The sequence below is a fragment of the Papilio machaon genome, chromosome 12 (genome assembly GCF_912999745.1).
Source record: "Papilio machaon chromosome 12, ilPapMach1.1, whole genome shotgun sequence".
Classification (NCBI taxonomy): Eukaryota; Metazoa; Arthropoda; class Insecta; order Lepidoptera; family Papilionidae; genus Papilio; species Papilio machaon.
The window spans coordinates 4,768,987-4,792,682 of NC_059997.1; the positions used below are offsets into that span (position 1 = coordinate 4,768,987).

Sequence of the window (23,696 nt, forward strand, 5' to 3'; positions counted from 1 at the left end):
GCTACTATCAAATAATAGCATATATATATATTTTTTCATAGACACTTCGTGAAACCTGATAGGAGCATGACATATATGTATGTACTAGCTGTCGCCCACGACTCCGTCCGCGCATAATTGAAACACTTAACTAGATCACTAATCTTGCTAAAGAATAGTGATCTTTTATCTGAATCTGAATAGATTTATTTTCATGATTCATGAGAATATTAAAAGTAGATTGAATCCTCCATATATGGTTAAGGAGAAGATGTCTGATGACTCTTATTGTTTGAGAATAACAAGTTAAACTGAGTCATGTAAGGTATATAACTGTAACTATACTACTTTGGTTCAAAATAAGTACATATATATAATGACTTACCTCCTGTAAGGTAATATTCAAGGCAATCTTTTTTTTATAAATATGTTAATTCACAATTTTTTTGACAATTCTTCTTTAAATATAAATGTCATGTTAAAAATAATTTTTGGTTTATATAAACTTATCAAAGGTATTTTTATATGTATAATATATTTGGTAGAATAGGTCAATATTGTATATTTTTTCACTTAATATCACAGATAAGTTATAAGTCATGATGATAATATTTACCCTTGATAATTGTTAAATTATAAAATCACAAGGGTAAAGTTATATTTCCACATTGAAACATAAGATATATCTTTGATAACACTCAAGTTATTGCAACTTGTATGTCACAAACATATTATGAATGTTTCAATGTAAACAAACTTTTTTGATATTTCCTGAGACACACACTTCTATTTCTCATCATAATTAAACAGAGGAAATTTGTCCTCATATACTGGATTTACTGACTCCGCTCACTGTTTAAGACTAGTCCAAGTTAAAAAGAATCCTAAACTTCTCAATACAAACTGTCCAATATTTACAAATGAAAGTTCCATTCATTTAAAAGTTCACCACAACACTAACATTTACAATTAAAGTTCAAAGTTCAAACACAATCTTTATTAGCATTATATGAAATAATCAATACATCGGTGGAATTGTAACTTGTTATCGTCGATCCCTGTAAGACCTTTGGGATTCGCGATCCCGGCTGCGAGCACGAGAACGATCAGTAGTGCGCCACAAAAACTCATCCACAGACCGTTCGTAAGACCTTTTATCATACACAAGCACTGAACGAGGATAATCAGCCAAGTCATAATAACGTGGTGGCGGCGGTGGTGGGGGCAATCCCTCGTAACTTGCTAATGCTCCACTGAATCCTGGAGGCGGCACGTAAGGTAATGGTGGCAATTGGTGATGCATTGACCTCATGTACTCTGCAACATAGGCTTCTGCTGCAGCTGAACTGCTACTACTATATGCGTCACGTCCCCTAGCAAACCATGCTGGCAAGCGGTCACGCATATATGGTGATGGAGATCTTCTCTTATATGAATTAGAAGAAAGGCGATTTCTGGGTGGAATAAAATTTTTTCTCCTACTCCTGGATGATGAATTTATACGATTTCTGAAATTGCTTCTTGAAAGCAGAGGAGTTCTGTAAGTTCTGTAACTGCCACCACTTTTTAGATAAGCCTTTTTAGAAGCTTCTTTAGACTTTCGCAGTATTGGGGTCATCTCAATTCCATCATCTTCAGGAAACAGTCTACATAATTCTTCAGCAACTTTTGGTTCAATTTCCTGTCCATCACGTCCAATTTTAACTGGTTTTCCTTCATTCCATGGGTTGTATAAGTGAAGTGTGCTACTAAATGATAACTCCTTCCTACATATCCAATCTACTTTAAAGACTCCATCTAGTACCTTTGCCGAAAGTCCAGGTGGTAATACCCATGAAATTGGAGGCCCATCACGTCGTGATTCACTTCCTAATCTTGCAAAACCAGCAAATTTTCCACTCTCTTTCACTGAAAATATCAGTAGTACATTTCTCGACTCCCTGTAGGCCTGATTAAGATTAGCTTCGTTTTGGGGTAATGTCGACCAAACTCCTTTTGCTTTTGACAACGTTATATTTTCAGCATTGTTAGATTTGATGAGAAAAAAGCGTGTATCTCGGAACAAATAATTCAGTTTTGTCACGTAATCGTAGATTTTCACCTTGTTGGTTGCTGTAACACATCGTCGTTTTGTTTGTACGGGGGAATGACTATCAGACTTAGCTCGTTTACGATTATTTCGTCTGTCTCTAGAATTAGTGCTTACGGAGCTAATACTAGGCGAACTTGTATCACTGGAAGATGAACTAGATACTTCACTCCGAGTATCATAATCTTTCACTTCTTCTAACTGTTTAAGTTCCTCCCCTATTTCCGCTTCTACTTCACCTACGCCCAGATTCACGGCGTCGGTATTGCTGGAAACCTCCATTTTTTACTGTACTAGATACACAACAATACAGTTTTTCCATGAATCGTATCATTTACCGATACTGAACTTTGTTGGTTATCATTAGTGCAAATTGATCTGCGGCATCGACAAATCTGCTTTATATTATAATAAAAATACAATTACAAAATTACAACGCGAAGTTTTCGGATATTTTAGAGATTGAGAGCAATTGAGTTGGGTTGAGACGAGAGTAGAGTACACAGGCATAGAGTAAACAAATATGCGACACCACAAGCACACAGGCTGCATATTACGGCCACAGAGTGTAAAATCTAAGGTTTTATAAAGCCACCATTAATCGGGTAAAATAACGGCATAAAAGCCTGATTCAATCTTACTAATATTATAAAAGCGAATGTTTAGATAGATGGATGGATGGATGGATGTTTGTTTGAAAGTATCTCCAAAACGGCTTAATGGATCTTGCTGAAATTTGGCATAGATGTAGAACATAGTCTGGAAGAACAGAGATGCTACTAATTATTTTTTAATCCCGCGCGGACGGAGTCGCGGACGATAGCTAGATATAATGACATAAAATGACTTTTTATTTTTGTAATTTATATTTTTTTAATATGTTTGGCATGGGCGGCGTCAGTGGGGGCGCAAAGGGAGCAGCTGCCCTCCTCTAGAGAATCGAAAAATAGACATATCATAAAATACTTCAAAACTACTACTTTTTATGAAAAAAGTTGTATTTTTTCTATTCCCTAGCTAATAAGCATTACCTTTGGAATAAATTAAGATTTTTTTCGACGTTATAATAACGTTCTTAATTCAACTGTAATCGTATGTTTTCAGTGCTGAAAAATCACATCTTTTGAGAAAAAATAACAATGTGTTAAATGTGGTACGTACCTACCTATGTGGTTGTATGCTAATGCTAAGACGAAGTTCTGTCTTTACTTTATGCCTGATTTGGTTTACATTATGCCTCGATTACATTAGGCCGATCATACAGGCTTTGTAAAGGCATTTTGGTTGTATGAGAAATCGGGCAGTGGAAACCCACGGTAATGTCACCATAACGGTCAGCTGATTTTCTTCTATAATGTTGGTATTCTTTATTTTGAATTGAAAACTTTTATATACCGATGATGTTTGTAAAAGTTTTTTCTCGCTAGACTCTTAGTTTTAGTAATAGTATTATCCATTTTTTGTTTATTAATTCATAACTTTATTTTTTATCATAGTTCATTAAAGTTGTTACAATGCATTATGTTCAGAAGTATTTGGAAAAATATCAATTAATTAAAACAAGCAATAATAAAATGAATAGCAGAAGTAACACAAACATATTTCTTTACTGTAATTATTATAGTTTTTATTCTCAAAAGGTATGTAAAAAATAGTTATTTAAACTTACTTATAAAAAACCATTTCAAACGTGAATTTTATTTTAGGTTTTAATGACTTTATATGAAAAAAATGTTGATTTCGAACCATTAGTCGTGGACATTACAAAAGGAGAACAATATTCACCTTGGTTTCTAGAACTTAATCCTCGAGGCGAAGTACCCGTTCTGAAAGTTCGTAATGAAGTTATACCAGATTCTACAAGAATTATTGATTATCTGGAATATCATTTAGATCAAGGTGGGCGCACACTTACAAACTTTTGAAAATCTATATAAATAAACATTTACTTTATTTTGGTATTATATTTTTAGAACTTACTCCGATTATAAACGTGTCGCGTGATAGTAAAGTTATGAAAAACATAAATCATTTCCGAGACCTGTTGGAGGCATTACCAGCTGGTGTTATAACAGTTGGTTCATTTTTCCATCCTCACTTATGTGGCACACCAAAATTGCCATTTGTTTTCCCAGTTAGAGAAGTACTTAAAAGTAAGTATGACATAATTAAAAATTGTTTACTTTCCATGTCCACAAATCTTACTTCTTATTAATGTTATAAATGCAAATGTTTAGATGGATGGACGGATGTTAGTAAGTTTTCCCCGGAACAGCTCAACAGATCTTGATGAAATTTGGCACAGATGTAGAACATACAGGCTATTTACTATGTTTTTTTTAATTCCTTGCGAAAAGACTCTTGGTGACAGCTTGTTTATCATAATTTACATTGTCATTAGGTGGTGATTTGGTCAGTTCCAAAAACCTAAGAAAGCTGGCAGAAGAAAATCCTAAAGCTAAAGGAATTTTATTATATAAAGCCGAAATTCAAGATAGAAAACATGAAATATTAACAAATGAAGAAGAATATTTGAAAGTTTTAAATATAGTTGATGCTGTACTGACTCAAGTAGAAGATCAATTGACAGAACAAAATGAAGGTATCTCTTACTCTTTGCAATTTCTTTTATAACACTTTTCAATATCATAATGTTAATGTGCAATTTAAATGTTCAACAATTTTCAGATTGTTGGTTATGTTGTGACAAGTTTACTATAGCCGATGTAAATTTGTCAATCATCCTGCAGCGCTTGTGGGAACTTGGTTTAGAAGAGAGATTTTGGACAGATGGAAAACGCCCCCATATCGAGACTTACTTTAATAAAGTAAGACTTCGAGAGTCCTTTGTAAAAACCATTCCTAACATGGCTGTTCACATTAAGTTGATTTTTACATCCCAGCCCCCTGCTTATGTTGGAGCAGCTGGTGCTGTATCCATTGGAGTCGTCCTAGCCCTTGCTTATATGTTAAAGAAGCTTATTTAAATCATTCTATTTAAGTTGTTGATGGAGTGGTATAAAAGGTAACCTATACAATCTCACATATTTCACGAATATGGAGGTCTAGGTCATCATTCAAAGATTTATGATAAAAGTGGTTTTTTATATTTCACTTTACAGTAAACTTTAATCTTTGTTTAGATACAAGATATGAATCACTTTATCATATTTTCTTTGTTATTTAAGTAACAGTATTATCACAATGATTAAATCGAATATAACAGTATTACATAGAGGATAGTCAATTATAGTCTGGATATATGTGTCTATTCAGTATTAGGATTTTTAATCTATGAGATTATTAAAATGTATTTTAATAGTGGTTTTCCTTTTAAATTCAAATATATTAAAATCATTTTCTTTTTTGCATTTAAAGAGAAATAAATTATATACCATTCAACATTGTTTTATTTGCTATACAGCTGTATAATCGAATTCAATGGCAGTGAGAAATTATATCTAAACACATTTCACTGGCTGACATAAGTAACATTCTCATTTCACAATTTTAGTTACCATACTTTTCCAAAGCGGCTTTCCATGTTCAGTAGGTCTGAGAATCTACTACTATCTATTTTTAATACCCCTAGAATTTTTTTTTAATGTTTTATTTTGGTATGATTTAGTGTTTAAAATTGATAATACAAATACATAAGTCTAAATGCATTTTAATGAGTCTGTGATAATAAAGGATGATTGTTTAGATTGGTTTGTTATAATTTCACATTTCCATTTGTTCAAATACATGTAGTATATAACATATGTACATAAACTGAAAAAGTTCAAATCTTAATATTTTAACAATACTCTTAAATTTATGAGGAAACATGGAAACCCAGATAAATTGATATAAATTTATTATTAAAAGCACCTTCCCTGTGATTTAAAAATAAAACAATGTATAACAATTTGGAAAATAGGTATCAAGAAATACTACAAATAATCTTGCTTAAAAAAACAAACCATTTACTAAACACCCATTTGCCAAATTCCATTAAAAAACACCAACATAAATTATTTTGTACAATATACTTGTGATGAATGTATGTTCAAAATATCCAACAAAAATTTGTATGTAAAATAAATAAGCTTAACAATTAAGTTACCTTAAATATTAAATACCTCATCTAACTTCTTCAGTGGAAGCTTCCATTGTGTCTTGTTTGGTATTTATAGGCATTCCCATAAAGTGTTTCCCATTAGGAGCATTACTCTTTTTTCTGTTGGGTGTTGATGCCACTGGCTTTCCATTGTTATACTTAAATATGCCTTGCCCTGGTAAATTTGGTAAGATATTTGGAATAGTGTACCAGACTCTATATGTAACAAACCATGTCAATATAGCTATCACACCGCTAATAAATTTTTCTATCATAATATGATAATATAAAATTGTAGAAACCAACATAACATCCCATAATAACTGCAGTATTGCTATAAAAATGAGCAATGCTCTTACATAGGGTGTTACTATCTCATAGGATTCTTTTAGAATATTTAATTCTTCTGAAGTGATGTTTCTAAGTGGGTTTACACTTATTGATTTATCATTGAGACTTCTTGTATAATTTTCATCTCTTATGTTGTCTTTAATTTTTTCCCAGCCATTTATTGCTTTGGCCTCTTCTATCATAACTAAACTTGAGTAAATGAGGATAAAACAATGACCGGATATGTCAAACCCATTCCAGAAATGACCATTTTGAAGGCAAGCCGACTTCGTATCAAATGATCTTGCGTTGCAGCGACCGTATTTGGTTTCTATAACATTAAATATTGTTGTCCATGCATACCAACAAAATGTTGCAATGGCCAGTCTTGACAAATGTGCAGTAAATATAAGTCTTCTTTTCCCGCAGCAGGTAGTAAACGATGTTAATAAAACATATGGTACTGTTAAAAATAATGTCCAAAACCAACCAATCTTTACAAAATATTGGTTGAAAACATTATCACTTCTAGAAAAGTATGTTTTGGGAAAGGTCAATACATCAGCTATCAAAGATAGCACAAAGAGAGCACCTAAATAAATAGCTATTTTTAAATTAGTGTCATAGAATAGCGCTTTCTTGCAAATGTGCACGATCATCAAACTCAGTACTTCTAAAATAGATGAAGCTTCACGAATAGGCTTAGTTCCTTTATAATCTTGAGGCGACTCATTTTGAAACTTAAAATTCATTCGAGAGTTTTTTACATTAGCTCCTCTACTAGTCATGATTTGTATATTCACATTTAACTTTTCTAGTTTTCTGCTTAAGTAATCGAAATCGACACAAATATAAAGTCACGACGTATGTGTTAAGTGACGATATGTAAAAATGACAATTATTGACAGTGTTGACAACTAGGTTAATAAGAAATGTGCTAAAAGTACTGTTAAAAATGCCAAAAACATGCTATTTTTTAATAAAATGTTGAAATAAATGCTAAATAACTAGGTTAATGTTATTAAAATATACATATTGGATTTACGTAGGATTACTCCGGCTGCTCCTCGGGTATGTCCAGGTATTACCCCTGTGAAAATTCAAATAATCATTGTAGTTCTGTACTATCGACCCGACAACAATTATTATTATTACTATTTACTACACATTCATGTGGACACGGGTCCACTCACGGGAGTGGTCGTACTTAATTTAATCATTTTACAGAATCTTTTAATTTGTCATTCAAAAAGCAATTTTTTGTTGTAAATTAAAATTTGTAAGTGGTAACATTTATTAGACGCTTACGAAGTGCACGCTCCTCGTAGCATCGTAGTTTATTTTACTTTTCCCTCCATTCCATTTTTCGTGCCAGCGACATTTGTATACAGCTTGTTTACACATTTAGTGTTCTAAAACCTCACTCACTAAGCGTGAAGTAGACTACACGATGAGAAAAGTTTCAAAAAATCGTACCGATGATGATATAATATCGTCAACAAATGGTTCGGGATCTGTGCATAATGAAGAAAAGCAAGATTTAGAGCAATCGGTTGAAGATAATGAGAAACAATCCGTGTCGGACAATGATGATAAAAGTCCCGATGATACTTCTGATGTAGAGAAAAAACCTGATAGTTCTAAAAAAGGAAAATCAAAAAAAACTAAGTCCAAAAAAAAGAAAGCTACAAAAGCAAAAAAAGCGGACGAAGATGAAGAAGAATATGAGGTTTGAAAGTTTTGCTTCTATGCTCTTTTGATTGTCCTTGGTGTTTACAATATGTTAAAAAATTATTCATCTACTCAATTTCAAACACATTTCTTTAAACTTGTAGTTACACTTGATCACTGTACTTAATGGTTTTTTAAACCTGTGTAGGATTCGACTTACTTTTTTTAACATGATAATTTTATGCAACATATTCTGCTTGTTCTAAGAAAATTATAAATTCTAATGATCTTGGTTAAACTTATGGCTTTTAAGACTATAAAATATTATTTGAGCCTTGAAAATATATAGTAATGTTAATTAACATAGCTTTATTATAATAATTTCAGGTAGAAGAGGTAATTGACTCTAAAAGGATTAGAGGAAAGTTGTACTATCTTATCCGTTGGAAGGGTTATTCTGCTGATAATGATACATGGGAGCCAGAAAACACTCTATCTTGTCCTGAATTAATTAACAAGTTCAATGAAGAAGTAAGTAAAAAGATAAAATATAAATTTGAATGTATAACCATTAGAAAGTATGACACAAGTTAAAATATACAATAAATCAAACATAATATAAGTAAAATGAGAATGTAATTTCAATCACTAAATTTCATTCAACTCCAATAAATTTTAATTGCCTTATTAATCCAGTAGTGAGTATATTTTTAAATGCCATTCTTGTTTAATTGTGACTTAAAAACTAAAGTACTTGTCAATTATGTATTTCTAGGGTATACAAAATTAGTCTTATATTTAGAGAAACATGTGAGTTGTATTACTTGATTTTCTTTTATTTAAACTTTATAGAAAGAAAATTCTAAGGATGAAGTAGGTAAAACTTCCCGTGGGAAAAAAGGTCCCAAGCGTAAATCAAACACTAAGACAAAAACATCACCAAAGAAGAGAAAAAATGAAGAATCGGACAGTGAAGACGCTGATGAAGAAGCAGAATATGAGGTATATAGTTTTTACTGTTACCTTATAATTCTACTGCTGTGACACTTGTATATGAGCATTATATTAATGTATGAAGCAAGAACTTAGTACCCCTCTTTGAGGAAATTGTCCATATGAATTATTATAAAATTAGGCAAAATTAAAGTTAATGCAGAGTATAATAAGTGCATAAAACTATTTTTGAATCAAAAATAGATAATAACGAAAAAAATCTTGCTTATGAGTTATCAAATTTTCAAAGGCAAACCAATGGGATACTGGTAAATAATTGAAACAGAAACTTGTATTAATGCTTGTTAAAACAAGACTTCTGTTGTGGCAAAGAGAATGAATAGGATACATTAATACATGGCAGTTGAATTTTTTGGTTATACAGTCAAAATCTGTTATAACGACATCGAAGGGACTACTCATATTGAGTCGTAAAAACCGATAGTTGTAACAACCGGTGACAGGTATTAATAGGAAAGATATGTAATAACATTCAGCCAGGACCTTTGATTTTGGTCAATTTAACCGGTATGTTGTTCTAAACGATGTCGCTATAAACGGTTTTGACTGTATATTGCAATTTATATTCATATTTTAGGTGGAACGTATTTTGGAAGTTCACCATAAAAAGTCTGGTGAAAGGGATTTCCTTATCCACTGGAAGGGATGGGCCAGTAAATATGATTCATGGGAACCTGAAAGCAACCTCAATTGTCCGGAATTGATTAAAAAATTTTTGGCAAAAGTATGTACTTATTTTATTTGTTGTAACACTAAGTTTTAAATAATATAAATTGAACCATGTCTTGCCGAGTAACAAATTTTTACTTATACTATTTTTCTAGCTCATTAATTTTTTATTTTATGCAGAAGCAAAGTATTATAATTTAAATATATTTCATTAATTAGGTGGATAAGGCTCGTTCATCAGAATCTCGAAGTTTAAGAGTTGCGCCGGAGACCACCAACCGGTTTACTTTACAAGATCCAAGCTCCGGTCGCCGGCTGAGCAAAAGAAAGAATCAACGCCAGCGGTAAATGTACACATTTATATGTACAACTAACACTATATTGAAGCTACTCCTGCAAGTATTTTTTAGTCCAAAGAAAACCATTTCCATATAAATGCTTATCTACTTTTGTTTCAGGGTTCGTTACGATAATGCAGAGTAAACTTTTAACATCTCTTTTTCTACACAAAATTGTAGCAGATTTTATTTATAAATATATTTAGTTTATATATTTAGTACTTGTGTGCTATATATTGTAAGAATTATAAAGAATATAACAATGTTTGTAAGAGTAACTTTAGGACATAGTTTACTTTAAAATATATTTTAGGATAATGACAAAATATACTAAAATATCTATGCAATTATTGTTTCTTCTTCATTGTTTGAGCAAATTGAAAGTAGAATTAGAAATGTAGTCTATCAATTGCACTATTTTTATCTTGTTATATTACGATCTGTGTTTATATCAGTTTTTTAAGAAACAATCCTATTGTGAAATATTCAATCATAATCATATGAGTAACAACAAATGTAGCGACAACTAAGGTCTTTAGGGTGGTTGACGAAAAAAAAAACCGAAGTTGCTTATTTAGTTAGTTAGTAGTAGGGGCTCAGTTATCCGCAACTCCACAAGTGCGTATTTTGCGTGAAGGCAGGCTGTAGGTTACTGCAGCCAGTCCAGCTCGACAAAGAACCCCAGCAGTCCCTTAATGTTGCTGGTGATCTCTGGCGGTGACCTCAGCGGACCTAGGTATCTGACCCAAGTCGCTTATTTACTTTATTATGGAATGACTGCTTTTCAATTTCGAAAATATAAAATGGCAACATACGCCACAACTAATTCAATTTAGTTATGAATTGTAAAATTAACTGATCATTTATTTTTTTGGGCATTTTTGTATGTATTTGTAGCGCTAGTTACATAAATCGTAATAAATATGAAAGTTGTAAAAAAAATACATTTCGTTTTAGTAGCTTTATTTTTTTTGTAGTCAAATTGCTTTCATCTATATATATAAAAGAAAGTTGTGTTAGTTACACCATTTATAACTCAAGAACGGCTGAATCGATTTGACTGAAAATTGGTGGGAAGGTAGCTTAGAACCAGGAATAGGACATAGGATAATTTTTACCCCGTTTTCTATTTTTTTTTTATTCCGCGCGGACGGAGTCGCGGGTAAAAGCTAGTGTTTAATAAAATAAAATTAATGTCATATTTTAAAAGAGTACTGTGTAATAATTGGAACACATATTAGTAATTACATTTTTTTTAGTAAAGAGGCTTCATATAAATTAAATTTTATAAAATGCGACAAGACAAGTTCAATCAGAACATATGTAAAGCCAATTCTCATCTGTTCAGATATCTATCTTTCACTATATTTTTGTAAAATAATTTGTCATTGTTCTTTGGATAGATAAAATCTTTAAAAGAAATTTATTTACACATGAAATGGAGTTTTAGATTGTGTACTTTTCTAATCGTGGGTTTCTGAGATCAAAATTCTCGTTTAAAACAATATTTCTGTTTTGTTATAAAGATAATGACAAGGATCACAATATGTTTTATACAGAGATAGCTTTTACCCGCGACTCCGTCCGCGCGGAATAAAAAATAGAAAATGGGGTGAAAATTATCCTATGTCCGTTTCCTGGTTCTAAGCTATCTCCAATTTTCAGTCAAATCGATTCAGCCGTTCTTGGGTTATAAATAGTGTAACTAACACGACTTTCTTTATATATAGATAGGTTTTGGTCTTTGACACCATTGAGAACTGTACTAAACTTAGTAGTTGGAATCACTCAACTCTTTTAAAGTACAGATAGAATAAGGGTTATATGTAAAGTGTTTTCTACATATTAATATTATGTTTTAATAAAAACAGATTCATATCAAAAATCTTACTCTATGTTCAATTTCTCCTGGATGTAAATGTTAAATTTTTGATTAAATGAATATTTGATTTAATATATACATTATGGATGTATATATTTATTATTAACTCATTTACTTCCTCGACCTTATTCCACATTACTATAGTTTGTTGAAATTAGCTCGATCGACTTGATAAATTTCACTAGCGCCGGTCGAGTTAGGATAAAAAAAACAATATGTATATACTTGGAATGAGTAAATTTTTATTACGATAATATCTTTATTTAAAGTTAAATGTAACGATATAAATAGTTTAACACTTATTTGTATAATTTAATTTTTTACGCGACGCCTTCGAGGTCCGGTCTAGGAGGCGCAGTCAATAGCAGCGGATTGTCCTGAGGTATGGAGGAGAACAGGCGGCGACCGAGAGGCGGCAACACGTACACCTCAGTGGGAATACTTTTGCCGCAAGTTGTGCAGACGGTTTGTCCGTCACAATCCGCGTGCACGGCTCGCGAGCAGTGCGCCGAGCGCGCGGCCATTCGCGACACCAGTCTCTCGCCGCACTGCAGGCAGTCGCCTCGCACCGCCAGGCCTCTTCGCGCCTTCGCCAGCGCGCTCGCCAAAGCGCCGTGACACTCCTGCTCTGCTATTCGTTTCGCGCATTCCCACACGCGCAACCTCCCCGCGCCACTCTCCAGTATGGTTAGTGCCACTTTTGGAGAATCACAGGTTTTCACCAATAGTTCGTCCACTGGCAAATAGGCTATCGCCTCGAATAGCAAGGAGGGGGGCACCTCGTCGACTCGCCGCAGCAGCCGCGTCCACATCTCCGCGGAGACGTCGGGCGGCGCACTCGGCGCGACGCGTACGCACAACTCGCACGCTTCCGCAATGCGCGCCGCTTTGGTGTTGTCGTTCGACGAAATCAGGTCCAACATCGCATCGAGCGCGCCGGAGGGGTCGCCCGTCGCCTCGAGACACGCCGGCTCGGCCTCTTTCGGACCGAGCTCCTTGATTATAGCCAAAGCGTCCTCGGGTCGAACTACACCGGCGCCGTTCTCTAAGAATTTTTTCACCTCCGTAGGCCGCAACGTGCACAGCCTCCGGAGATATATCGCCGCCGCGTCGCCCTTGAGGCTCGCCATGTCCAGAAGTCGCCGCCCGAATTCGAGGGCGCACTCCCCTTCTAGCGTGCTGAAAATATTAGCTATCGATGTTTCATAATGGTCCTTGATTATAGCCGCGGACGCCTGCGGTCGTAATTCAATAAGAGATTTCAGATAGGGCTGCAAGCGGGTCTTTATGGCGTCGTCCACTTGGAATCTCGATCGGATATATTCGATGAGTTCGTCCAGATCTAACGAGGAAGGATGTTCTATTTTAAAAAACTCTTGTAGAACATTATCGTGGCGATCGAGCAGGACGTCGAATCGCCACAGTACTCTCGGGCGGGGTATGGCGTCCCTGTAGGCGGCGAGGGCGTGGTCCCGCTGCGCGCGCAGACGCGTCACGACGCCGAGCCAGGCGCGGTCGGCGCGCTCGCCCTCGGCCGCCGCGGCCAGCTGCCGGACGCCGCTCACTACCTCCTGGTCCAGCGGCAGAGCGCCCGACTGAAGTTGTCCACTTATAAAGTCAAGTATCTCAATCTGGCAGGCGGGATCCTGTAACAAAATGTTTTCTTTACAGCGCACTGTCTAACGTTCTGGAATTTGTGAACTGTAAATATAAATGAATAGCTAAGCCCGCGACTTCGTCCGTGTGAAATACTATCTTCGGGTAGCATTTTTTTATTAGCCTAAAAATTTCACTTAACCGACTAGCTATGCGTTGATGTATGGATGTAAAACATAGAGAGAGATGTGTCATGACCGCGCCAAATGAAGGTCCTTGTTTTCTGCTAATTCCTTCGGTATGTATGTACCTGCACGTCGGGTTCGGAGGGAGGCGCGAGGGCTAGTGCGAGCAGCGCGCGGGCGACACGCAGTCGGTTCTGTTTGGCGAGCGGACCGGCGAAGGGCGGGTCGCGCGCGCCCTGCTCCAGCAGCTGCACCGCCGCCGCCGCCTCGTGCCGCACCAACACCGCCAGTGGGGACTCGTCGCTGCCCATCTGTTCACGTTACACATACACCAAGCATATATTATAGTTACTGACTATCCTTGATCGATTTAAACATCGAGGTATGTGACCCATTTCCTGGGCTCAACCGCAGGGATCGGTTCTGCGGTGACAATGAGGGGTGAACATTCAGCTTTGAAGATACATAAACTGTATTTGTGGCTCACATCGTGCAGTAGTGCGTGCAGGGCGTCGTGCCGGGCGAGCGGGCGAGCGTGCTCGGGCAGCGGGCGACCGGCGGCGCCGCGGCCCGCCAGCGCGTCCGCCGCCGCCAGCAGTAGTGCACCTCCCGCGCAGCTGCAGCGTCCGCCCGCACGCGCCTCGCACGCGCTCGACACGTACGCGGACAGCGTGCGCATTGCACCACTACTGCCGTCTAGACATCGTACACATTTCACTAACAATAAGACAATACTAGCCAAATTATATTTCTCTCTCGACGATCTATCAGGCGCAAGCTAGACACTGGCGAAAAGTGAGACTTCTATCGTCGCTAAAAGATATGCTTAATTAGTTTACCTATAGCAGCGGCGATAGCGCCGACGCCGCGCCACAAGCCCTTCTCCCTGGTGAAGACGCTGGCTCGGTGCGGGTCCAGCGCCGTGAGCGGCACCGACGCCACTACGCGTTCTACCAGCTCCGGCTCGAACTCCGCCAGCCTCTCTATCAGTGCCTGCCATCATAAATACGATACGTATTGACGTCCACCCTTGATCAATAGTATATGATCTTAGAAAAAAAAAATTATTAACATTATTTCTTTTTAATAATTTGCTCCTTACGACAATACCTAAGGATCAACATTGCAAATAATCTGAGTTCAGTAGAAACAAGGAAAGCGAAGCGTAGGTCGAAGAACTTCCTGACTCAAGAACTTACGCCAGTGGTTCGGAAAGAGCACCCGTTCGCTTTTCAGAGCTGTGTTGTCAAGAGTCTAAGTTGCCATAATGGTCACCGACCTTCGAAAGCAGGTGGCAATTTAAGAAGAAGCCCACTCTGTATTCTTGTAGTCTAATTTTATTAATTCATCAGTATATACGTGTTTGTTGTCATGAAATCTAAATCAAGACTAAAAGTATTCGTAAATGACACGTACTTGTGTGTAATCAGGTGAGGGCGGCGCGGCAGAAAACTCTCCGCGCACAATTGCATCGCCCAACGCTTCCACAAAAGCTTTTTCACTGGAGCAATTCTCCCACAAATTTGACCATAGTTCCTCGCTAAAAAATGTTTACCTTACTTATCTTATCTATATAGTAACTGACTCAACTAGTAGCTGTAGGCTTAACTATTTTCTATGATAGAATTTCAAAGCATACTAACATTACTCATATCAAACTTTACCAATATTATATATGCGAAATTTTAGATGGATGGATGTTTGTTGGAAGGTATTTCCGGAACGACTAAACAAACCTTGATGAAATTGAAAATAGACGTAGAACATAGTCTGGAAGAACACACGGGTTACTTATTAAGTTTTTACTTACAGATATAGATTACGGTCTGGATACTGTTTTTTTTTTATTCCCGCGTACAAAAGCTATTGATGAAATACATGGGTAAAACTTACATTAATTCGAACTTCAAACATAGTTTAATGGTCTGAACAGCGACATTTTTGTTGCTCAATATGTGGGGCCTTTCTGCCAGCATATGGACGAGATCAGTGGCTACTGTCTTGGCGTTGGGGTCCTGTGCGGCGCAGAGCAGTCGCAGCGCCTGCAGGTGCCGGCCGGACGAGACGAACGCCCGAGTCCTTGCTAGTATGTCCCGAGGACGAACTCGCATTATCCCTTTGCGACCGAGAATTGACAGCGCGCCTTCCGCAACGCAAATCCCCGCTAAAGCACTTTCTCCAGCTTTGCACATCGCAAGAGACACGCGACCATCCGTCCAAAGACCCTGAAATATATTTCATGGTATTTTTATTCTATATTTATTTAACATTTTAGTTTATCTTTAAGATATAAAAATCTTTTCTTTGTTTACAAGTAAAAAATAAAGGATATACCTTGAAAAATGCTGACGAATATACTGGCTCAATATTAGAGAGATCTAGGGGCTTATCGTTATCATCGCCCCACAGTCGAAGATTTTCGTTAGAGTCGAATATAGCGAGGCTACCACCGAGCCAGCCCATCCAGAGAGGCGTCGCGTTCAACTCTACTTTTTGTACTGGCCGCAAAACTATACTTGTGCCCGTTATATCTATAGATAACCACTGTAACGTGTTAAATCGCGCACACACCAGGATCCTATTATCGGATTCGCACCACTCTAAAACTGGGAGAGTGTCCGGTGGTCCTTCAAGTCGGACTCCCGCTGCTCGACCTCCGGCGACTATTATCACTCGAGATAGTGTCGCTAAAGCCAAGATTCGGGCGTCCCGTGCAGACATTACAACCACCTCGCCTCGCGCGCCGGAGAAAAGGCACGAGACTCGAGCGGAGCGAACGCCAAGCGGACGTGAGAACTTCATTAACCAGACTGAACCACCTGTATCCAGTGCGAGGCCGGAGGTCCCTGCCCACGTTACTCGCAGAGCGCCCCACGTCTCGCCACCGAGTGTGACGCGTCTCAAAATAACTCCTCTTACGCTTTCATATTGAAAGATAAGTCCCCTTGCGTATCCGGCCAAAAGTCGCGTACTGTCATTATTGTACGCTAAACATGTCACTGCGCCGCAATTCTCATTGGCGTCACAAACCCATCTCAATGTTTGATCTTGGAATGACAGTATATGACCATGAGCTGTCCCTACTGTGGTCTTCCCAGTAGAGCCGACACTGAGGGCGGTAGCTGCTCCAGCTAGTGATCTTTCCTGAAATAGTTTAAATTTATTTTGTACCTTATAAATTTGGATAACTGGCATGGCAAAAGTACTGGTTAGGCCAGTAAAATACCACAACCAGTCTGAAGACAGAAATTAAGTGGAAGCAATTCCCCGTTTCTTCTGATCAGTGTGTATGTCAAAGGCCTAATTTTAGACCTCTTTCCCTTCTCATCCCCTTCTTATAAAGAAAAGAAGGACAAGAGGATTTGACGGACGAGGAGAGGCATAGGAAGGGGAAATATTCTCTTTCTGTGCATCCTCTTCTCCGTCGATTAAAGGTAGCCATCGCATCTGCAATTGTGATTCCAGTTTGCTTCCTTGTTTGTTTGTATGCTTGCTAGTGTGCTCTTTTGTGACCTTATTATAAATATATAAAAATGTAAATGTCTGAGTCAAATTTTTGGTAATTGTAAAAGTAAATTATTAACAAGTTTTTAAAGCAACAAATGGTCCTTTTATACCATCTAAATGAATATTAATCATCATCATGAGTCTGTCTCAGTCTACTACAATATTAATGCACAAATTTATATAGTGTACAATGTACACCATATAAATACAACCAATATTTAGTTTTGAATAAATAATAAGACTAAAAAAATTATGGTAACAACACAAAATCATTACAATGATAAAGAGAAAATAATTTACAAAAAAAAAACAATATATTACTTTGTTTTTAATTGATGTTGTATAAAATAAAGGTTCAATAGCTTTATATCTGCATATTATGTTTATAGATAACAAATAGTTCCACTATTAGTTACACATACACATTACACATACATACACAGGGAATAACTGTTCTATATGATCTGTTTTGTATACTCATACTACCTCTGTGTGCACAATTCAAAAAGCATTGTGTCTGTCATCATTGTCTTCACTATACTTCTCTACCAAGAGGTTCGGGATCTACCCTAAGTTAGGAGTGACTAGGTCACTATTTTTATAATTACAGCTATAATTTTTGTTACTACCGTTTTTTTATTTTTATATCTTTATGACAATGCCAATTTGTTAGAAACAAAAACAATAGTTACTTAAAACTTGAACTTTGTCTTAACACTTTGTTGACCGGTCATGAGTGTTTTTATGGCCAAAAGTTGCTGACCGGCCACAAATAAACTCATGATGCGCTTTTTTCGCATTGCTGTTGGCTTCTCTGTTAACAACCATACAGTGCAATTGTTAGTCAGTATAACACAAGCTGTTTCTCTCGCTTATAAGATGCGCCAAATGGTTTGTTATTAAAAATGTTTAATATTTAAAAAACGATGATGGAATGTAATGAAGAATCTTTCAATGAATTATACATGGATTCTTTATCTAATTGATTTTCAGTAAAATTGTGGGTCAACAATGTGTTAAAATAGAAGAATTATTTAAGTTTAGCAATGATAACATGGACTGATAAGTGTTTTTATATATAGCATACTATAATATACTGATTACATATACAGTAGGCATAAATTGTAATGTAAGTATTGTAATGCATGTATTGTAATTATACTTGAGCCTGAGTCAACTGTTGAGATATAGCTTGCAGAAATTCCACTTGCAGTGCTGAACAGGTCACTGACTCTTTGACCATTTTATTCTTATCATTGTTGTCATCAAATCCTCCATCTTCTGCAGACAGAGCTTCTGCTAAAGTAGGTGCTTCACTTGCTGGCAATGCATATTCAACTTCATCAAGCTACAAAAGAAAATCACCCCAAAAAAAAAATCAAAACAATGTCAATCAGGCTATTTCCTATTATTAAAAATCCATTTTATGTAAATACGGCATGATTCGCTATTGTAAAGTTTGTATCACTAAATTTTATTTACAAGTTCTATAGTTAAATAAAGATATATTTGTTCACAATATTTAAACTATTAAAATTTACATTATAAAGAAAACATTTGTTTACCTCTTCAAAGTCGATATAATGCAGACTTTCAACTGATTCTAAATCAGAATCTAGTAAAGATTGAATTGACGGTGTTTTCAACAAATCCATTGTTTTTCTCCTTTAATTTAATTACAAACACATCACGAATAATTATTTTTCTGGTATTAGAAAGATGGATTAAAAGTTACATTACAAATGAAAGATAGAGAGCCCACAAGATTTTAGGTGATAAAACATATTACAATACAGTTAATGATGTATATTACTATTTTATAATTCAATTGAGACGCTTTCGCTTCATTAATATAGTCCTACAAGAATCTCTTGGTAGCTTTTTGACATTGACAGGGGGAGGGGGATGCTCACAAGTTCTAGAGTTACCATAATTTTACAACCAAGACTATTAACTTATACCTTCGGGACTTCGGGGGCTCGAAACTAGTCGGTGACGACACCGGATATATATACGTGAGTGTTTTAGCCGTTTGTATATAAGTTAGTGATAATGTCTCACGAAAGTTTGAATAACCAAGACTATTGTTAGATATTTATTTTATTATGAATTTGCTGTATAGCGGCGCTTACTGGCTGCTATGTAGCAAATACCTATTGGTAATTCTTAATCTGAGATTGGTAGCGCTATTTCGGGGCCGGTGTCGCCGCAACCAATACCCTTTTGGACGACTGACGTTTTCTTATCTATGGTTATATGGTTATGGTTAGTGAACTACAATTACTCTTGGATGAACATTGGACATTGTTGAATTTCGTTGGTAACGGTATTAATTGCGTGCAATCATTAATTTAATTCCGGAAACATTGAAGCCGTGCATTTAAACAGTAAGTCGAAGATTTTGTAGACGTTTTAGACGTAACGAGTGCATAGTAGGATCTTTTTTGGATGCGACGCCATTTTGTGAATGGTATACATTTGCATCCGAAGTACATGACATAAGTTTTATATTTTGTACAAAAATGTCTGAAAACACGCCCAAGGAGCCCCCCTTACAGAATATGGATATGTGGATGTCTAATCCAAATATGTGGATGTACGGTATGCATCCTTCATATAATGGATATCACGGCGGAATGTATCCGCCGTTTTACAACAATCAGTATTATAATACCATGCGTCCCAACGGTGGTTTTCATAACAACGATCATCATCAAGGAAATTTTGTCCATCCTAATTTCTCGAAACCTCCGCCATCCGCACCTCTTCTTGGAATGTCACCTCTTGACACAAATCGTCCATTTTATTCTCAACCTCCGATCAGATTTAATTTAAACAATAACAGAAAATCAGCTCCTATTCCTCCTAATGAAAATCCTCTTCTTGTTAACAATAATGCAAAGAAAAAGCGTAAAAAGGCCAATAAATCGAATGATGAGACAGAAACAGATGTGTTACCTCCTCTTCCCGATCATCCTCCGCCCTTGCCCCCATGTCCACCACCAGACCTTCCACCTCCTCCTCCTCTTGAAGTACCTTTACCTCCCCCTTTAGCCACAGAAGACATTCCCGAGCCATTAGAAGAACAAATTCATGTGGGTAATAAGGAACAGGAATTGAATAAAAATGAACAACAAGAAAATTCTATGTTCCTGCCATCCTCCACAATTTGTCCAACAGCAAATGGGACATGGCCTGAAAATTTAGAAAGGTATATTAAAAGATGTTATGAAAAATGTCGAACAACTTTTGACCGTGATCAAATTGATATATGCTTAAAGGGACGTATTACTGCAGCTGCAAACAAAGATGAAATATGGACCAGAAATTGGGATGAGGAACCAATTCCAAGTGTCCATAGTGAACGTAATAATTTGTCAGTGAAGCCCGTTAAGGGCTCATTGTCTTTATATCAAAATTCAGAGAGCCTTTCAGATAGTAAGCCCAAGTCAGGTCCAGCAAGCAGAGGTTACAGTGCACACAAAAGCCCTCAGCAAAGGCGCCGGCGTCATTCCAGAAGCAGATCTAAATCTAGAAGTCCAAGGAAACATACAAGGTAGGTTACATAAATATTATGGATTTACAATAATCAACTTGTGTATTTATTAATTTATATTTTCTTTTTAGTACATCTTCAACATCCAGTGATGAATTTGAGGATAAGAAAGTTTTAAAAAATAAGAATCGGCAAAAGGTTAAAGATAGATTATCATTAGATCAGAAAAAAACAAACAAGTATAATAAAAATGGCAAGAAGAAAAATTTCAATCAATTTGCTGTTGAGCATGTACAGGTTAATGCAGAGAAACTGCAGAAGCGTGCAGAAAGATTTGCAAACTCAAATGTACCTAGTGTTGCTAGCTCTATACAAATCAACAACTGTAAATTGGATCCGAGTCCAAGGAGACCATTCATTCATGATACTGAAGGAGATTATGACCTAAATAATGTACACATCGTAGGTACATGCTCTGATATTGAAAAGTCATTTTTGAGATTAACAAAAGCTCCAGAAGCATGTGAAGTGAGACCTGTTTCTGTTTTGAGAAGTTCACTTAAAAATGTGAAAGAAAAATGGATAGAGAAACAGGATTACCGATATGCTTGTGACCAGCTGAAATCTATAAGACAGGATCTAACAGTAAGTTGTCATTTTTGTACATTTGGATAGTCAACTTTATTAAGGTTAAAGTTAAAAATCTTCAAACTCTTTTATAACTTAAATTCCAATTTGTTGTTTGCTAATTTAATTATTGTTTTGACATTATAGAATATTCTGTACTAGTTAATTAAATATATTAATTATGTAGGTTCAAGGTGTGAGAGATGGTTTTACTGTAGAAGTCTATGAAACACATGCAAGGATAGCATTGGAGAGAGGTGACCATGAGGAGTTCAATCAGTGCCAAACACAGCTGAAAATGCTGTACTCAGAGTTACCAGATTGCAGAGCCAATGCCGCTGAATTTACTGCATATAGGATATTATATTATGTATTCACAAAAAATACTCTAGGTAAATATGAAGATTGGTATTTATGTGAAGATTTCATAGATTAGTTTGTCATGTTAACAATTTGTTTTGTTTTAGATCTGACAACAATATTCCAGTTTCTTACAAAAGAGGACAGAGAAAATGAATGTATTAAACATGCCCTACTCACTAGGTGTGCTTGGGCAACTGGGAATCTTCATAAATTCTTCTTGTTGTACAAGACAGCTCCCCTGATGGCTGGCTACCTCATGGACTGGTTTGTGGAGCGGGAGAGGAAGCAATACATGAAGTACATCATAAAGTCGTATGTCAATCTTTATTTACTATTACATAACATTTTACAAGTTTTTAAATCATTAACAAATATTTACTTATCAACACATCATTTACAAAAAAAAAAAACATATTTACATGAATTCCAAAATACTTATGATTTTTATATAAATTCTAAATCACTTTTCCGATAGTTTAACAATGGGGATATAAAAAAACAAGAAATAATAATATGCATTAAAAATAATACCAATGGTATGAAGTGGTACTAAAAAAGAAAAAATGTAGGTCAATGATTAAGCAAGTATGACAGTAAGTTAGAAAGAAAAAGTGAAGATGAAATTAAAATCTTTTGGTATTATTTGACAAAAAGTTGGTCTGTCACTGTCATGTGACAATAATTTGGCAAGAAGTTTGAGTTTACTTAAACAATTAGCTCTACCACAAATTAATTTATTGACCAATTAATATGATTTTTGAAGAGTGACTGATATTGTTAACTGATATATTAGTTTTATTTAATTTTAATTTTGCAAAGTTCACTGCAGCTTTAAAAATAATAATTGGTAAGTAGTTAGTTTAAGAAGAATGTTGATGTGTTAGATGCTTTAAGGATACATCCACCAAATGCTCGCCGGCCACACTGGATTTGTTTATTAATATTATTTTGTATGTTCAGCTACAGGCAGTCAGTTCCTGTGGACTTCATTGTTCGAGAGCTGGCGTTTGAGTCTACTCCCAAGGCCTTAAAATTCTTAAACAAATTTTCGTTAATATACACTGGCAGCAATCAAACTGAACTGGATTGCAAAGCCAGCCTCCCAGCTATTGCAAGTATTTAACATTTTCTGTTTGTTAGCCCTCCTGTTATAGTAGCATGGCGCTGCGCAGTCATGTAACTGCCTCACAGTAGCGGATATCCACAGTCGGCGTGGCGACACATCTTTGCTTGTCTGTACTTGTCTTGGATGAAGCAGTAATAAACATTCAATTATCTTGCCGAAGAACAACATGAAGTACAACTCATACAATAAGAAGCTACAACAACACCATGCTATAAAAATGTGATTGGCATTGCAAGAATCAGGAGGTTTTAATTATAATGGAACAGTTTTAAGTGACTTGAAGAAAGTGTGCAGTTATATATAGCAGTATAGACTGAATGTAAATAATCAATATTTTTTGCATAATATTTTAATTTTAATTATTGTATAGTAATTATTATATTATTAAGGTTATTGTTTTTAGATCAAATGATTGTAATGAAATTAATTTGAATCAATAATAACTGTTTTTTACATAGAATTTTTATTTCTAATAAATCTGAACCTGTAACAAACCCCCCCCCCCCCCCCGTCATTTTGGATTTACTTGAGCATGGCAGTTAAACATAAGGGGGAAACTTGCAGGCAATCGAGTGCTCCTACTACAAATGAAATGCTTCATACGCTCTTAGGGTAATCGGTCAAAATACAAAGTATAAAAAAAAAGTTGTCATAAATACTGTGAAGCTCATGAGATTTGGGCAGGTTGAGATTATTACCTTCTGTAAAGTCTATATTTTGAT

General features: G+C 36.0%; 6 protein-coding genes across 7 annotated transcripts; 3 read left to right on the forward strand and 3 right to left on the reverse strand.

The window, feature by feature from the left end:
* Positions 1-675: 675 nt before the first annotated feature.
* Positions 676-2,559, reverse strand: LOC106719121 (YTH domain-containing protein 1). The gene has a single exon (XM_014513377.2). It carries the CDS (start codon positions 2,348-2,350, stop codon positions 1,025-1,027), a length of 1,326 nt encoding a protein of 441 aa, XP_014368863.1. The 5' UTR covers positions 2,351-2,559; the 3' UTR covers positions 676-1,024.
* Positions 2,560-3,359: 800 nt separating this feature from the next.
* On the forward strand, positions 3,360-5,288 carry LOC106719147 (ganglioside-induced differentiation-associated protein 1). 2 transcript variants are annotated; one of them, XM_014513410.2, is made up of 5 exons: positions 3,360-3,424; positions 3,775-3,967; positions 4,042-4,221; positions 4,470-4,670; positions 4,757-5,288. In XM_014513410.2, the coding sequence occupies exons 2-5, from the start codon at positions 3,781-3,783 to the stop codon at positions 5,053-5,055; spliced, it is 867 nt and encodes a 288-aa protein (XP_014368896.1). In that variant the 5' UTR covers positions 3,360-3,424; positions 3,775-3,780; the 3' UTR covers positions 5,056-5,288. The 2 variants fall into 2 exon arrangements, with proteins under 2 accessions (XP_014368896.1, XP_014368895.1); XM_014513409.2 differs by lacking the exon at positions 3,360-3,424 and adding an exon at positions 3,567-3,708.
* A 664-nt stretch (positions 5,289-5,952) lies between these two features.
* On the reverse strand, positions 5,953-7,376 carry LOC106719134 (acyl-coenzyme A diphosphatase FITM2). The gene has a single exon (XM_014513391.2). The coding sequence runs from the start codon at positions 7,286-7,288 to the stop codon at positions 6,194-6,196; it is 1,095 nt and encodes a 364-aa protein (XP_014368877.2). The 5' UTR covers positions 7,289-7,376; the 3' UTR covers positions 5,953-6,193.
* A 416-nt stretch (positions 7,377-7,792) lies between these two features.
* On the forward strand, positions 7,793-10,393 carry LOC106719125 (chromobox protein homolog 1). The gene is made up of 6 exons (XM_014513381.2): positions 7,793-8,229; positions 8,559-8,702; positions 9,024-9,173; positions 9,763-9,909; positions 10,074-10,198; positions 10,313-10,393. Exons 1-6 carry the CDS (start codon positions 7,951-7,953, stop codon positions 10,335-10,337), a joined length of 870 nt encoding a protein of 289 aa, XP_014368867.2. The 5' UTR covers positions 7,793-7,950; the 3' UTR covers positions 10,338-10,393.
* A 1,983-nt stretch (positions 10,394-12,376) lies between these two features.
* LOC106719185 (vacuolar protein sorting-associated protein 8 homolog) lies at positions 12,377-19,112 on the reverse strand. The gene is made up of 9 exons (XM_014513457.2): positions 18,928-19,112; positions 18,525-18,710; positions 16,190-16,999; positions 15,749-16,080; positions 15,272-15,395; positions 14,695-14,848; positions 14,343-14,551; positions 13,981-14,166; positions 12,377-13,720 (listed from the first exon to the last, which is right to left on the reverse strand). The coding sequence occupies exons 1-9, from the start codon at positions 19,015-19,017 to the stop codon at positions 12,395-12,397; spliced, it is 3,417 nt and encodes a 1,138-aa protein (XP_014368943.2). The 5' UTR covers positions 19,018-19,112; the 3' UTR covers positions 12,377-12,394.
* A 506-nt stretch (positions 19,113-19,618) lies between these two features.
* On the forward strand, positions 19,619-23,286 carry LOC106719184 (leukocyte receptor cluster member 8 homolog). Its single transcript, XM_014513456.2, has 5 exons — positions 19,619-20,918; positions 20,990-21,503; positions 21,673-21,877; positions 21,953-22,160; positions 22,809-23,286. Exons 1-5 carry the CDS (start codon positions 19,885-19,887, stop codon positions 22,969-22,971), a joined length of 2,124 nt encoding a protein of 707 aa, XP_014368942.1. The 5' UTR covers positions 19,619-19,884; the 3' UTR covers positions 22,972-23,286.
* The last annotated feature ends 410 nt before the right edge of the window (positions 23,287-23,696 follow it).